This window comes from Antrostomus carolinensis, unplaced genomic scaffold, assembly GCF_000700745.2.
Source record: "Antrostomus carolinensis isolate BGI_N321 unplaced genomic scaffold, ASM70074v2 scaffold14423, whole genome shotgun sequence".
Classification (NCBI taxonomy): Eukaryota; Metazoa; Chordata; class Aves; order Caprimulgiformes; family Caprimulgidae; genus Antrostomus; species Antrostomus carolinensis.
In genome coordinates this window covers 71,841-88,496 of record NW_010307346.1, presented here as the reverse complement: position 1 = coordinate 88,496, position 16,656 = coordinate 71,841, and the positions used below count along the sequence as shown (strand labels likewise).

The 16,656-nt window shown below is 34.2% G+C and overlaps 1 protein-coding gene across 2 annotated transcripts in view; it reads left to right on the top strand.

The window, feature by feature from the left end:
• Positions 1–648: 648 nt before the first annotated feature.
• SLMAP (sarcolemma associated protein) overlaps positions 649–16,656 on the top strand; it is a 43,881-nt gene continuing 27,873 nt past the window's right edge. Inside the window, exons 1-11 of one of the 2 annotated variants that reach the window (XM_029084359.1) lie at positions 649–717; positions 2,112–2,148; positions 3,753–3,815; positions 5,402–5,497; positions 5,788–5,859; positions 6,602–6,742; positions 8,337–8,474; positions 9,626–9,794; positions 9,880–9,930; positions 10,517–10,567; positions 14,821–14,883. In XM_029084359.1, the coding sequence (XP_028940192.1) occupies positions 695–717; positions 2,112–2,148; positions 3,753–3,815; positions 5,402–5,497; positions 5,788–5,859; positions 6,602–6,742; positions 8,337–8,474; positions 9,626–9,794; positions 9,880–9,930; positions 10,517–10,567; positions 14,821–14,883 (904 nt within the window). In that variant the 5' untranslated portion in view covers positions 649–694. The remainder of the gene's footprint in view (positions 718–2,111; positions 2,149–3,752; positions 3,816–5,401; positions 5,498–5,787; positions 5,860–6,601; positions 6,743–8,336; positions 8,475–9,625; positions 9,795–9,879; positions 9,931–10,516; positions 10,568–14,820; positions 14,884–16,656) is intronic. The other variant, XM_010165398.2, reaches the window with a different exon arrangement.

The window sequence follows — 16,656 nt, the reverse complement described above, 5'->3', positions numbered from 1 at the left end:
AAGCGTACCAAAATAGAGGTGCATTGTCTTGAATGGCGCTGCTCATGGCGTTCAAGAGGATGTACTTCTCATTGGCTCCCATACCCTTCCTCCCTGCTCCCTTTCTGATCCTGGTGTTTGTAAATAACAATCACTTGGCAAGTTCCAGATGTTGAAGTGAGTGTCTGGTGACACAAATTGGATGTGTTACCTTTAAAGTCCCTCGATACGCTCATAGGAATCCTGTGGAAAAGGTAGCTCATTGTTTTGTGTATCCTTCTGCATTCCCGTGACCTAGCACAGGTAAGATGCATTCCTTTTTCCTTATTTAATGATCAAAACATAAAGTTCACTTTTTCAACTTGCTGCAGTAAAGACATCTTGCATGCAGTGCTGTGTGTGGAAGAGTTGGAACTGGAACCGCGTCGGAGCCAGGACTAAGCGCACAGTAGAACCTCTTTGAGTTTCTAGAGATGAAGTTTCCTGTCTCCAGAGGAGGTCTGAGAAGGCAGACCCAGGCACTGGTGCTTGAAGGCATTCATGCCTCTTCTTGTTTGCCTACCTCAGAGTTTCTTGAGAAGTTTGCTTGGTTACTATAACATTACCTTTGAACTTACAATTAAATTGTTACCAATCATGATAACTTAGTATTTGTTTCTTTTCAGTTACCCATGGGTGTATAGTCTCCACAATCAAACTGTTTCTTCCAGATGGAATGGAAGCTCGATTGCGATCAGAGTAAGAATAAGTATCTATTAATGTGTAGCAAAATTAAACTACTCTATAATGAGGATTGGATGGATATTATGTTTCAAATCAACATAGGAACAGTTTCTTTTCCTGTAATAGTGCAAAGAAATAACTGAGAGCATGGATGTTTTGCAGGCATTATGAAAAAGAAATCTCATTTGCTTGTTGTTTTTAGAAATTAAGACAACTGTGAAAGTCTGACTTAACCAGAACAAAAAGTTCTGATCAAGTTGGACTTTCTGACTGGCTGTGGTTTAGTGTTCTGGGATGGTTATTATAAAGAGAAGAATATAGAAAAAAGCCAATGACCATTCTCCATCCCTCCTTTTTTTTTTTTTTTTTTTTTTTTTAAATTGGGATTAGTATTTTTGCTCCTTTAAATGCACATAGACTTTACTAAAGTGAGGTTAATGCTGTCTCTGTGTGTGTGCGTGTGTACACATCACACTGTTTATATTCTTCAGATAAGTAATACAGTAAAGTGTTCTTGTGGTGCAGTTGTTTGGTGTCATAATGAAGGAAGGCTTTGCCTGGTATGAGGAAAAATAAAAAGAATAATGAAATATGTTAAATGGAATAATGTTTGGAAACTCAGATGAATATTGAGAGAGTTTTCTGTGTATATATGCACATTTTGGAGAAAATTTCAAAGAGTAGTAGAAACAAAAAATGTAAACATCTTATTTGCAATAACTGAGTGCCAATTACAAATGGCATAATTTTATTAATCTTCAATACTCAGCATTTGTATGTTTATTTAAATACTCTTTTATCATTAGTATCCAGAAATATTTGCATGAAGCTTCAGGGTGTCTTTGCTTCTGGGAAGATAAGTCAAAATAAACTGTTTTGGGAAACTTTCCATGTAATTGCATGTCCTTGTAAGAAATACATATGTATGGTATTAAATTTTTAGTTCTGATGAAAATATTCAAGTATGACATTTGCTCTAGTGGAAGTGTGCAAAATACTGTAAGTTACCAAATATTATTTTACTCAGTTTTTTGAATTTGTGAATGAGAGTATTATATCCACTCTCTTTTCATATCTATTGTTTTGTGCATGTAAATTGGTTTAAATCTTAATAAATCAGTTTTTAAAAAGTCAAATATTATATAACTACTGGAATAAAAGTTGGTAAAGAGAGTTTTTTAGAATAGACCTTGGATTTATAATTTGAAAATAGTTCTGTAGCTTTGAAAGCATCGCTCAGCGTAGTATTAACTGGTTTTGCACGTTTGTGTATTAAGTCTTCATTTCTATCTGAAGAATAAACTTAAAAATACAAAGCATATTGATTAAATGCACAGTGCTAGGGATCTTCTGGATTTTCAAACTGCTATTCTGCACTTTGTGTTCACTTTTAATTTATTTTTTTTTAGTGTTATCCATGCTCCATTACCAAGTCCCGTTGACAAGGTAATTCAGGAATTTGCTGTTTTCTGCCTTATTCAGCCACGTCCTTTTTTCTGACTTGTTACAAAGATGAAGAAATGCTGAAGTCCAGTTATATTTAGATATGTTTTCTACTGCCTGTTATTACCCACCTTAATATTTAGAGTGACATTTAAGGTAGTGATGGTAATGCCCTGTCACCGTGTATATTTTAAGGTAGCTTGACTTATTACAGTATGGCATCTGAAACATGGCTTTGAAAAAAAAAATCATTGATGTTAAGGTGGGTAAGTTTCCAGGTACAGTTTCACTGACTAACAGGTCTTGGGTATTGCATGATTTGATACTTGATCTGTTCTGTGGGACCCAAAAGTAACTCATGATTTGGTGTTTGGATGAGCTCTGTTGTCCTTGTATCTTGTTTTTTACGGAGAACAAGCTGCACTGCACAGGCTGGAAAGTGCCCTGACGTGTTTCAAAGTGCTCCAAGGGGAGATTGAGACCAAAAACTCTCTGCTCCTCTTCTACAGATACAGCCAGAGTCACTTGCTGTAGAGTCAGAGAGTCATTAATATCTAGTGTAACTTTTAAACTCAGTTTTGATAATGTGGGGGACTTGTAGAAAAGCTGTTAATAGATAAACTCTTGAGACAAGTGATCAGGAACTGATCATCTGTCTAGCCTCTAGAAAGGAGGATTGACTTAAATAGGTTCAAATAAGAGTTTTAAACATGAAGAATAAAATTTTGAGAAAGTAAGGAAACTTATTTGTGAAGTCAGCAGCCTGAGAAGTTCTTTAACTTTGCATTTTAGTTGAGATTTCAAAACAGTTTATGTAGCAAGGGCAGAAATTCCGAGGAGGCACTGCAGGTATACCTGTGTGAGAAACAGCTTCAAAATTATGTCAGTGTAGGAAGAGCCTAGAAGTATTAGTAAATAAACACATTTTCCACCTTCCCTACCCCAAGTCCAGAACAGTTTCTGCGACTGGAGAAAGTGTGAAGTCAGACTTACCAAAAACTTTAAGCCTGGCAGAGGCAGTGGCACCACATAGTAAAATTTTCTTTAATTGCATGTGAATAGAAATGAAGTAAGGTCATGGTGCTAATGTGCAGCAAGAACAGTTACAATTATAGATGTTGTAGGTATTTCCGAATTCTGAAACAGAAACTTATAAAGGGGAATGATGATGACTAGTAAGTCAACAGAAAACATGTGGTGAAATGTGTGTGTGTGGGATGATATTGAATTGGAATATGAGGGACTTTATTTTAAATTCTGGAAACCCTTGGTTTCTGTTTGTCCTTGGGTTAAATGGCTTCACCTTTGTGCACCTTGTTTCTTTTTCATCAGTTAAATCTCAGCTGAAACAAAAACCATGAACTTTTTGGTGCGTTGGCCATTCAAGAGCTTGTAATGACATTAACACAGCAGGGCCTCAGTCCAGAGTTGGAAAGTTACATGATTAAAAAAAAATAAATAGTAGCAGAACAATAAATGATTGAAAATGTCAGTTAGAGAATATTAAGTTACCTTCATCACTAGATTTAAATGATGAATTTTGCATTTTTTTGAGTTTAATTAAAAATCCAAACCCATTTTCATTCTTAAATTCCTTTAATTTTTAGGTTGCTGCTAACACTCCCAGTATGTATTCTCAGGAATTGTTTCAGCTTTCACAGTATCTTCAGGTAACTTTTCTCTTGGCAGCATTAGTTTCGCTAAATATTTAATCTTTCAAAACACAGATCTTATGCTCTACATATGTTTGTTTGGCTTGTGTTTTGTAAACCAGAACATGATAAGCATTTAACTACCTTTTCTGTAGTGAAATAATGTAAAACGTTATTGCCCAGAGAGGTGGTAGATGCCAGGTCTCTGGAAACATTCACTGTCAGATTGGACGGGTCTGTGAACAACCTGATGTGGTTGAAGATGTCCCTGCTCACTGAAGGGGGTTGGACCTTTAAAAATCCCTTCCAACCCAAACCATTCTATGATTCTGTGTTCTACATACACTTCAGGGGTTTTGTATGAGCAGTATCAACTGTGACTTTTATAAAAGAAACTTGAAAGCTCCCTGTTTTATAGAAGACTCGGTGAATGTGATATACCTGCTTTTCCCGTCCTTTCTCCCATCCTACCTCATTGTCCCCAACTGTCTTTTGCTTCTAATATTTTGGCATCATCCGCTGCTGTGGATATACTGTGTATGGATATAGAAGTTTTGTTAGAACAAAAGAATGGCAAAGCAAGAGGTCATTTCATGTGTCCAGAACTAGTTTGTTTCTGTGAATATAACTTCTTAGTTTGAATATTTTTGTCGCTGTATTTATTGGAAAGTATAAAGGAAGGGACAGTGCTGGCAGCTCTTTTTCCTCATTGACATCACCAACCTTTCTGTGCTTGCTTAAGTGTCAGTTTTAATAGATGTGTTTTTTACTAAGAGGACATGTCACAAAAAGGTTAGACTGCAAAATGGCAACACAGTAAAGTGTGGGCTGATATATATAAATAATCTCTTTAGAAAGGATCATAAAATCAGCTTTCTGGAAAATATGTAAAAACATTCTTACTAGTAAATTCTCTGTAACTTTAATTTATGTATAGTTTTACTGAATTATTTTGCCTGGTTTTGATAATGGCAATTTTTATTTGTTTACATCAGTGATGAGGCTTTTGAGATGAATACTAATGTTATATGTATCTGCAGACATAGCAGGAAGCAGCTCAGGCAGATGCTCTTTCTTGGGAGGCCAAATACAGACTTGTTCACCAATCTATTCATTCTCTGTATCTTGGAATTGTTGAAGAAGATGCTCTTATATCTTACTTCAGAAAACAAAAATCAAACAAAAATAGTAGTTCTTGGCTTGGCATTTTTCTTTTGTGACTTGATTTGAGGATGAACAACTCATCACGTGAGAGCTGCCAAGCTGCCTTTTGGTGTTTACAATTTTGTTACTCAAATTATTGACAAAAGTCAAAGTGTTTTTAAGTCTTGGAAGGAATTACTTGTTACTATGTGTACTCAGCATGTGCAACATATGCATGGAAAATGAAGGTTTTTAAGAACTCGAGATTATAGGATAACATTTTCTAATTAAAATATCAAAATAAGTGTATGGATGGATAAAATGAGATGGACTTAGTTTTGCGTATGTGACAATGTTTACTACCCACGCTTCCTTTTCTTTTTGTATTTTACTATCTCATGTTGCCTGTGTTTTTCTGAGTTGTTCTAGCTGAACTGACTGGTGCTCTGCTTTCTTCGTAGGAAGCCTTACATCGGGAACAAATGTTAGAACAGAAGCTGGCAACCCTTCAACGACTACTTGCTGTCACGCAAGAGGCTTCAGATACTAGTTGGCAGGTATCTGCAGGCATCCTTTTCCTTTATGGATTGAAATAGGCAGTAGTGTATAAATTTTAGCTCTTAATTTACAAACAATGGGGAAAAAAGCAGCAGAAAGAATAAAAAGCTTATGGTGGCTCTTTTAAACTGTGCAAAAGATAATGTTTAATAAATGTAGTGGTTATGTACCAGTTTGAAATAACTATGCCTAGTAAATACTCCAACAAAATTAAAGTCTTTAAAGCAGAACTGTACTGGAACTACATAAAGCACATGTTAATACTATGGTGATGCTTCTTTTCTGCTAGGCTTTAATAGACGAAGACAGGCTGCTATCAAGATTAGAGGTTATGGGAAATCAATTACAGGCATGTTCAAAGGTAAGAAGTTCACCTGAAGTTGAATGCTAGGAGTGCTGAAAGATAGGTCTTCTGAAGTGTTTTGAAATTGGCTAAAGGAAAACAGTTGGAACTAACTTTCTGAAATGAGCCTGTGCAGTTTGGGTAATCTGAGCAGCATGAAAACTGTAGGTCTGTTCTGTATTTCATGGAATCATTTTAAATCTAAATAGACAGCTGTTTTTCAGCCTTTTTTTTTTTTTTTAGCATGAACTGATTTCTTTTGTATGTACATACTGAAATGCAGAAAAGGAATTTCTGTCTTTGGTGAGAAGCAACCATTCTGTCTTCTTTCCTATGGATGTTTCCTTCCAAATAGAGATTTGAAAAAAGGCATTATCAATGAGCAGTCTGGTATTCAGAGATGGAGTAGCAAGTATGCCCTGCCTTGATTATTGTTGTTTAAGCCACATATACCTGCCTTAATTTTTTCTTTGTTGTATTTTATTTTTAATTCCTCAACTACCTACATTATAAGGACTTTTTTTGTAGGTCCTGTTTGAGATCTTTCAGATGGGACCTTGTAGGTTTCTAGTTGGTCAAATTGTATGTCTCCTAGGCTTGACATTGTCTTAGCAGTGTCCAAAAAACACCATGGTTTTCCTACAATCCAAGTTGATCATTGAATGTGTGCTGCCATACATACAGTTCTTACTGCAATCTAATATATTTAGTCAACAAAATACTAATTTATATTCTGTCTTTGTACCTGAATGACGTACAGAATCAAACAGAAGACAGTATACGAAAAGAGCTTATAGCATTACAAGAAGACAAACACAACTATGAGACAACAGCCAAAGAGTCCCTGAGGCGGGTCCTTCAGGAGAAGATTGAAGTGGTCAGAAAACTGTCTGAAGTGGAGGTATAGAAGTTTCATGCCTAGTTTTCTGGGAATGCTGAAATAATTACAGCTGCTGCTACTTAGATCCCTGTTTTGTTTCCTGTAATATGCCAGTATTTGTTGTACTCTGGTACTTGGAGTATATTAAGCCTTAATGTTTATTTCTCCAGTTAGACAATACATAGAGTTGTTAAACAGTTGATGAGAAACAATTCAAAGTTCATGAAGCTGTCTTACAGAAGTTAGTATGTGTGGGAAATAAGTGAGGGGAAAATGACATACGTACATTAGGAAAGATGCTGTTAGACCTTGTTTAAACTGAAAAATTTATGGAAACATTGGCTTAACCATTCATACAAATTACACTTAAGAATGAGCTTTTAAGATTACAAAGGGTTGAACACTTTTTTCAAATAAGATTTCTGCCTCTATGATATCTATCTTTCATTACTATCTTTTCCTTTATTTTCTCTTTCCAGTATCATTATTTGCTGTGTTCCCTTAGGTCAAGGAATATTGTAAGACTGAAAACTAAGCACTAAAAGTTTCTACCCTCTTTATGCTTTTTAGAGAATGTGATCTGTATAGTGCTGTAATAAATAGCCTTATGAGATTTCAGTTAAATACACTTTATTATATTGTAATAGTTCTTGACAGGTTTATTAATGGTTGGAGTTTTAGGTTTACTTCTAGCTTTCCTCTCCTTTCCAGTCCTATACTAAGAGAAGAATCTTCTGACTTATTTATTATACATTTTCCTCTTTACTTTGACTGTTGGGGCAGAAATACTAATTTAACTTTAATAAGAGATTTGCTAGAGTGCTTCCTGCCACATAGTTTTCTCTCCACACAGAAGAATTGTTTGCTCTTGGTTGAAAGTTGTCCTTTTATAATTATTATACAATGTAGTTTTGAATGCACTTTTGTTTAAAGATGTTTTGGTCTGTTTCGGTGGTAAAGAACTAAGATCTGGTACAAAAAAGGTAAAAAAATTGTATGAATGAAGAAACAAACTTTGAGCAAACAAAAATGAGGAAGAAACTATACACCATTTAGCTGTGCTGCTGTCATGAGCTGATGCAAACTTCTGGAGCATTCTTTGCCTCCTGAAGACCCAGCTGCCTGTTGAGTAAGAAGATCTTAGTTCAGATGCTTTCCCACATTATGGAGTTCAGAAAAAGATTTAGAACACTCTCTTAGAGCCATTTGGCTTATATAATGTGTTAAATCTTCTTTTACTTGGTGAAAATTATGATAAAATCTGCTCATTACCTTGCACCACAAAATATTATAGAACTTGCACAGTTTATGGGAGATGGATCACACGTTTCATTCTTTATTCCTATTAATCACAATTAATTGTATGACCTCCTGTGGGTTTTTTTCACTCATGCATGAAGCTAATATCTTTTCACATAATCTGTTCTTTAAGTACAACATTACAAAGGTTTATATAAATCATGTTTTTGCCAGAACTTGATCTGTTTGTTTAGCCTTAATGATTAGGCTACATGTGATTAGTTACATATAACATTTGGAAAAAATAGATCAACTTCAGTGTTTGGCAGACAGTCTCTATTTTTTTAATTTATTACATAATAATTCTGTCTTACAGCGGAGTTTAAGTAATACAGAAGATGAATGTACTCACCTGAAAGAAATGAATGAACGGACTCAGGAAGAATTAAGAGAATTAGCTAATAAGTACAATGGAGCTGTAAATGAAATTAAAGATCTTTCTGACAAGCTAAAGGTAATGACAGAACTTCATCTGACTTATAATGATTCTATAATGCATGGAACAAATAAATGCAATTTAATTTCTAATGTAGCAGTCAAATAAAAGTTAAGAAACCTTTTAAACAACAGGTAGATGAAAAAAGGATACACATAATCTCTTACATATACTTTTGGTTTGCATTTAATGTACTTGAAAGTATCATCACTTAAGTAAATTGCTGAAAAGGTTCCCTTTTTGTTCACTTTGAAAATTATCATATTTTTGGAGCTGCAGTATATCATAATATAAAATTATGTATAGTATAAAATTTTATATTCATCTGCTTTTATAGACAACAAAATTTAAACTTAAACATCTTACAGTTAATGGGAATGAAAACTAGAATTAAATTTGCATTTCACGTTGCCTCTTTGTGCAGTTACAAACATAACTAACCTACCACATAGTAATAATATGACTCATTTTCCGGGGAGAAGGAGCACGCTGTCAGGTTTGTTTATTAAACTAAATGTCTAAGTATATTAATATTTAAGGGTCTTTTAAGCTGGAGAACAAAATAATCACAGTACAATAAATCCTGTTCCGACAGTCTCCAATCTAGACAAGTAGAAGATGTGGAGGAGGAAGGTGGTAGTGTTCTCTTTGTAGACCTGAGACAGTTGTTATATTTGTCTTGGATAAATACTGGAATTTGAACTTAGGTTCTTTGAGTCCTGGTTCAGCACTTCAGAAGATTTTTCTTTCCAAATTAAAATATTAAATTATTAGTTTTAAGGTCATTGGTTTCCCAAGTATGAGTTAATCACTGATGATGATGAGTATATGCAGAAGGATCAAAATTGAAACTTATTACCCAGCTTTGAGGGAGGACAGTCTTTGAAACTTGTTGTAATGAAATCCAGCAAGGAAGATGATGTGACTTTCAATCAAGTGGGCTTGGGTACTGTTCCTGTAAAACTTAAGTTCCTCAGAGAAAAAGTTAGTTAAGATATTTCGAGAGTCTCTCTGTTACTGTACTATACAGCATTGGTTGCATTTGCTTTACCTGACCAGCAAAGAAAGTTACTTATGTACAATTTAGTTATACAAAAATCAAGGAAATCATTCCTCTACATGTTAATTTTTATTTGTTTGGGGATCTTTAATTTTTTTTTTTTGAGCAGGTAGCAGAGGGAAGACAAGAAGAAATCCAACAGAAAGGACTGGCTGAGAAAAAAGAATTGCAGCATAAAATAGATGAAATGGAAGAGAGAGAGCAAGAGCTTCAAGCAAAAATAGAAGCTCTGCAGGCTGATAATGACTTCACCAATGAGCGGCTAACTGCTTTACAAGGTTAGTGACTAGTGGGGAAGAAACTTTGATTATTTATTTTTCATTTAATCTGTGAAATATCTTTTTCTTGGACTTCTGTTTACAGTACGGTTAGAACATCTTCAAGAGAAAACTCTTAAAGAACACAACAGCTTAGGTAGGTGTAATCAGTTTCTTGTTTCAAGATGGTTTCCAGATTTTTCTGTTCAGTTACTTTTATTATAATAATCTTGTAGTCTAGCTGTCTGGCAAAATCAATAGAGTTTTACAGTTAATCTCAGTAATGCATTCTTCTTGGTATCACTTGTTGCCATTGTAAGACATGTGGCCACAACAGAATGACAGTAGAGGGCACTGCTGTTGTGAGTGTTCAGATTTCTGGGTCATTCCTCAATTTAGAACTCTGTGCCCCCTCAGCACCAAGATTTCAAAGGTTTTTGTATACATAAATATATATATATACAAGGTTTTTATATATATATATATATCTGTGTGTGTATATATATACACACACATATATAATAAAAAATAATTCTTTGGATAATAGTAACCTCTTCCATGTTTGGACACAATCTGTAGTGTGGGAAAGCACATTAAATTTTGCCTGTTTTCATTGGATTAGATACTCAGAAGGAGGAGGTAGTGTGAAAAGCCAGATACATTTCACGGTGCGGCATTTATAAAGAAATAAAACCCAAAATATTTTGCTTGGTTCCAGAAATAATACCCTTTCTTAATCCTAGGCATACAAGTTGATGACTTCATACCTAAAATTAATGGGAGCACAGAGAAAGGTAGTGTATCTTAAGGCTACCTTTTGTCTTATGGTTGATGTTTGAAGATGAACAAATTCAAAATGTTCTCTAAAGTTTTACTTTGAATAATATTCTCTTAAAAAATGAAATTGAATTTGTCCACTCCTCTGACCAGCATTTCTTTGCTTAGACTTTCAGTTTAGGTGTTTTTAGAAAGGTCTGTAAAACATAATGAGGCAACTTGGAAGTCGTCGTCGTCATCTTCTTTTTTTTTTCTTTTTTTTTTTCGCTTGTTTTTGGGCTCTCACTGGAATCGGTGGGAGTCTACTGAATGATGCCAGGCTTCTGACACAGGAAAGTGGAAAACTCATTTACTTTTTTCCTCCTAATTTTATTTTCCCTTGCAACACAGACATATACCATTTTTGTGGTAAATTGGGTATGGTAAGTAAATTCAACAAAACATACTTTTTTTCTAACTATAAAGTATGAAAAATGTGAGTTTATGAACAATATAAAAAGTGACAACTAACTTTTTAAAACTCGAAAGTGTCTTTATGTAAAACAGGAATGAATACAAATTAAACTAACTGATGGGGTTTTTTTGAAGACCAATTAGTTAAGGCTGAGTACTTGGACTAATGTGTCTTCATATACACTTGAAATTTTTTGAATAAGATTGTCTGATAAGACCATGCCCAATATCAGATATAGCAAAGATTATACCAGTTTTAATTCTAAGTTCACTAAATTGTTCTGTTGGCTAAAATATATTTGTCCTCTTACATTAAGTTTAAATTTTTCCTTGATGTGGCTTTCTTCAGCATTTGCTGCGTAGCAAAAGATCTGAGGAATGGTGGTAGTATTAGTTGGAAGGTTGGGGCGCTTATATAGAGAACTCATGGTTTTAACTGATATTCACAGTGTTTAAGGATTACTATATACATTTTTGAAACAGTTTTTTAAAACTCTATGCTCTAATTCTTTTTCCCCTTTTTTGTATTATAAGTGAAGATCTTAACTAGGGAGACTGATAGCAAAATAAAGGAAGTTAATCATGGCATAACCTCACATCTATTTCTTATTTGCAGCAGGAGGAGAGATCTGTTAACTAATAACAGAAACTGTACAAAACCCTCCCCTTAATCTAAGTCCTAGTTATCCCTTAATGTCTTAGCATTTTAGACACTTAGCTACGATGCACACTGAGATTAGCAAGCAGGAGACTTAATGTCTGTTCAGAGTTCTCTGGACTGTTATCTTTGTTTTAGAAAGATAGATCCACCTCGCTAGTGCGTAATTTTCAGTTGGTAATAATCTTAATGCTTGATAGAATGGTTAAGAAATAAATTTGCTTTTAGTTTGTTTTTTTTTGTTTTTAAATCTTGCACCTCAGAAAATAGTTAACAACTTTACAAAGCAAAACTGAGTTCCTATATAGGAACTGTGATTCTTCATTCTAATTATGTAAAACGTGAAAGTTCAGTTATTGGAGGTTATTAGAAAAACATGCAATACCGTGAACAAAAGTAGCCTGTAGCTAGACTGAAACATTTAGTAAAAGCTTTCAAGCTTTGAGTGCAAAAATATTGTTTTAGAGAAGTAATTGATAACATCACTAAATATATATATATATGGGTTTTTTTTAACAAATGCTTTTTGTTTTAAAATTCTTGGCAGGAATGTCGTGTTAGTTTTTAAAATACTGCTAGCTTCTATCACTCCAAGTTTAAAAGTTGTCTGAAATATTTCAATTTTTAATTAATTATTATGTGATTATAACAAACATTGTATCACTGATACTCACTTTTTTGTCAAAGTTGAAGAAGCAATCCCTTTCTTACTTATTTTGGATTGCGTAAGAGTTCAAATGTCATGTGGATGGATGCATGAAAATTCAGATTCTTCCATCCTATAAGTAACAGCAGAACTTGTGCTTAAACTTGGGAGTTTTTGGAAGCTGCCTATCAATTTCTTTTTCTTTATGAGTATAGGCAACATATAACAGCTCATTCAAGTTGGCTTTCTGTGTGTTTATACAGTCTGTCACCCTTCTCTGTCATGCGTCTGCCGTGCTATTTCAGAATTCTGTACTTTAGCGTAGTTCCGCAATACTCCGTCTGTTGTACCACGTTCTTCTCCATCTCTGCTATACCCGGTCCATCCACATTTCTCTGACATTTTAGAGCTTACTGGCCTGTGTTCTCCTCATGACAGTCTGTGCCTTTCTGTATCTTCCTGTCCTTTATCCAGCCCTCACATAATGGCAGATGGGCAGTCATTTTCTCTGCCAGATTTGGTATTTTGTTCTCATGAAAGCAGCAGGAGGTAGTTGCTGTTTTTCTTGCATTATTTCAGAAGAGCTAGGAATTTAGGGGTTATAATGTAGATTCAGCAACTTTGTCAGTGAAAGAGGTTATAGATATTTTGCATAAGGGAAAGACTTCACAGTTGAAGGCAGAAATCAGAAATTCACAATGTTGGGTTTTGTGCTAAATAGCCTGTAAGGTAGTTAAAAAAAAAGTCTCCTCTATTTGTATACAAAGATATATGTACTTCCCCCTCTGCCCCCCATCAGAGGAAAATGGTGGTAAAGCCATGTGAAATCACTATTCTTTTAAAGATTCTTTTTGTTTCTCTGTCTCTCAAAACTTCAAGTCAAGTCCTCAGGGTATGTGTACAGGCATACTACCTAGCTGTTGCAAGAATAAGGATTTTAAATTTCTTTTTTCTGTGGCTGTTCATAACATTAAAAGAGCAGAGGATCTAAGAACTCATGTTATAGTCTTTCTTGGAGTCTTTTTATAACAAAGTGTGTTAAGATGATGATGGTTAGGCATGCATTTTCTCTCATTGCACGTATGGAAATTCTGGTGCAGAAGAGAGTAACTTGCTTATACGTCAAGCCACTGAAAAAAGTTGTGTAGAGCTGAGATATTTCAATAAGTGGTGTGTTTCTCAGTGAATTGCACCACACCTGGCTTTCATATTTAAGTTCTGTGGGATGTATATCATATAAAGAAAGATAAGAGAAATTTCTGTACAGTCACTTAGACAATCATGTGAAAAAGCCCACAAAGTTTAAATGTGGACAATAAATGTTATAGCTATGCTGCTGTCTTTTAAAAGCCCTGTCTTTGTGGGTTAGAAAAAAGTTTACTTTTTAGAGTAACTTTGGAATATAGTAAAACTTATTTGATCTTAACAGCTTCTGTTACCAGAAGCTAATGATTGAGAAATTTTGTTAGTGTGACATATTTTGCTGGTTTGTGTACTAAAAAGCAACCTTTTCAGATTGTTAGACTCAAGGTCAAAGGGGTTTTGAGGTTCTTCAGAAAGGAAATGTTGGCATCTTTTTACTTGAAGATGCAAGGTTCTGATGGAGTTGGGAGCTGAAGAAGGTCTTGGGTAAACCTGGAAAATGAGCCCAATTTTAGGATCTCTACTGTAGAACTGTCCTTCTTTCAAAAATTATTGTTTCAGTGCAGTGAAACTTTATTTAAAAAGTAAATGGAGATATTCAGCAACACTTTCAAAATAAATGCTTTTGTATTTCAAGATATGATATGAAGAATAAACGTGAAGACTAAAAAAACCCCTTAGTTAATACCCTTTTAAAGCAAATAAAATGCTGAAGAATATAGGTCAAATACATGTTTCTTATTTCTTCAATGCTTGGATTTGGTATTTGCAATTATCCATGTCTGATTATGAGTTAACAAATGGGAGGAACTAGAGACATTGGTGCTATGGAGTTGCATGTTTCAGTGTATCATATATGTTCTAAATTTACTGTGATTTGAATATCACTTATGTGCATTAATCTTTTTGCCAAAATTATAATGATGTCAATAGAAATTCAGGGGAAGTCATTTCTTACCACCCAACCTGAAAGATCAGTACAGCAAATGCCAAATGCAGAATGTTTGGACTTTTCATAATTCATTTTTACTAAATTTTATTAAATAAAATTTGTTTTAAAAATAGCTTCTATTGGGGTAAGGGACTTAATATGCTTACGAACTGCTATTAGTTTTTTTTATTTAAAAGTACCCTTTGAAAATGCAGTTAAAGTACTTCTTTCTTCTGATCAGTTCAAAAGAGTAATCTGTTTTCTAATATCACTCAGACATCATTTCAGTTGTCTTGTCTGCTTGCATATTAACTCAGATTTCCGAAGTTCACTGTGAATACATAATTACAAATATTGTTAATATGCCTTTCAAATTTTTTGTTGCATCAATTTGAAAATGATAAGAAGATGTAAACTTAAGTGTTTCTTTCTTTACTAGAGCACTTTCTTTCAAAGAGTGGAGGGGACTGCACTTTTATTCATCAGTTCATAAAAAGTCAGAGTGAGTACAAGAGTGTTCATCACATTTGCTTTAAAAACAACAGAAAACTCAGAAAAGGTGGATAAAAATCAGAATTTGTCACTACTATGTAATATTTCTGTAATAGCAGAAATTTTCTAAGCATAGAATTGTGACATTTTGATATTAAGCGGATGCCTGTGGTAGTAAAAGGATATCTTTGCTCTTGCAAAGTGACAATCGCATTGTCTCTTCTTAGCAGTTCATCCATTATTGTCCTCCAACCACTAAAAGGGTGGTAATGTTGCCACATGATGTTTAAAACTGAGTGTAATTTTTCGCCTGTTACAAAGAAGTTGAAAGTCTAACGCTGTCGTTTATGCAAATATCACAGGCAGCAGTAGGACAGAGATAAAGTCATGATGCCTTTTCTTCATTTCACATGTTTATAATTTTTCTGATAATTAAAGGTCTTGCACATTGTACAATTAGTTGTTACAAAGAACAAAAGGGAAAATAAGACCTGAATTTTTATATGGAAATCTAAGAGATTCTTTTAAGAAAATTAGAACAAATATGCAATACCAATCTTTAGAAAGATGTGTTATTCTGGAATGAGAAATGTGTTTCAAAGCAAATGGCTTCTGAAAATTAGTAATGAAACAGTGCAGTCTGCATATCTATAATTAAAGAAAAACTTAAGATATTAATACTTTTTGTCCTCTGGGAGAAAAATATCATTAGGATGAAGAGAGAAAAGTGCTATCAAAATTCAACAAAAAATTATTTGTTTCATATAGAACTCTAAGGGAATTATTTTTTGACTTAAGAGTTTACGGAAATTATGTACCTAAAGTTGAGCAGAGAGAAGTATTTATAAGCGGAAATAAGACAGTATATTTCTTGACATTATGCCTGCTAGACTCTTCTTCTCCCTTTTAAATTTCAACAAGGAAGTGTAACAGACTTGTTTGAGTTAGTCCTTGTGATATTGATTGTGGTGCTGTAAACTGGATGACAGGATACTGCTAATGTTTGTCTAAGGAAATGTGAACTTTATTTGAAAAGATATTTTCAAAAGTGAATGACTGGTAGCTGTCAGACTGAATTTTAAAATAATTTTAAATTCTTGTATGAATCTTCTTTATTCAGTAGATAAAAATGAACTGAAGTTAAATGTTTGAGTAAAACTTTTGTCTAGAGTGAAAATGAAGAGCACACTGAGTGATGTTCAAATACAAATTGCTTGCCTGTTTTCATTGTTTGGATGTTAGCTTAACCTGTTTTAGCAAAACTTGTATTAGTATCACCTCTATCTACTGAGAAGCAAAAGTGACCATCAGGATTTAGTAAAAGTAGTAATGAGAGTAAAATAAAGATCAACTTACTTATGCCTCACCTTTCTTGAGAGATTGAAAGCTAGAGTAAAGACACTGTAAGGACCCATGCCTCATTTTTGAAAGAATGGATCCAAGTTCAAAAGGTTCAGTATTCTGCATTTTTTGTGACCGTGTAAGTTTTTACTGTCTAATCAAGTATAAAAGAGATTCCAGGTCAGCAGCTCATGTATTTTTCCTGGAATTAAAGTTTGCCTTTCCCAAATTCAAATATGTTTAGCCAGGCCTCACAAAATCATGAGGTTAAAAAGCTGTAAACTGTGGGATCTATTATTTTCATTTTGCATGTAAGTGCTGCCCTTCAGTCCTCCTCCTGCTCTTTGCTCTCTGCAGCACTGAGGGTTGAGAACTAGTGGGGATAAAAGTTATAGTTTCAGAGAGTGGCAGAAACTGGAGCTTTAAGACATATGTGGAACAA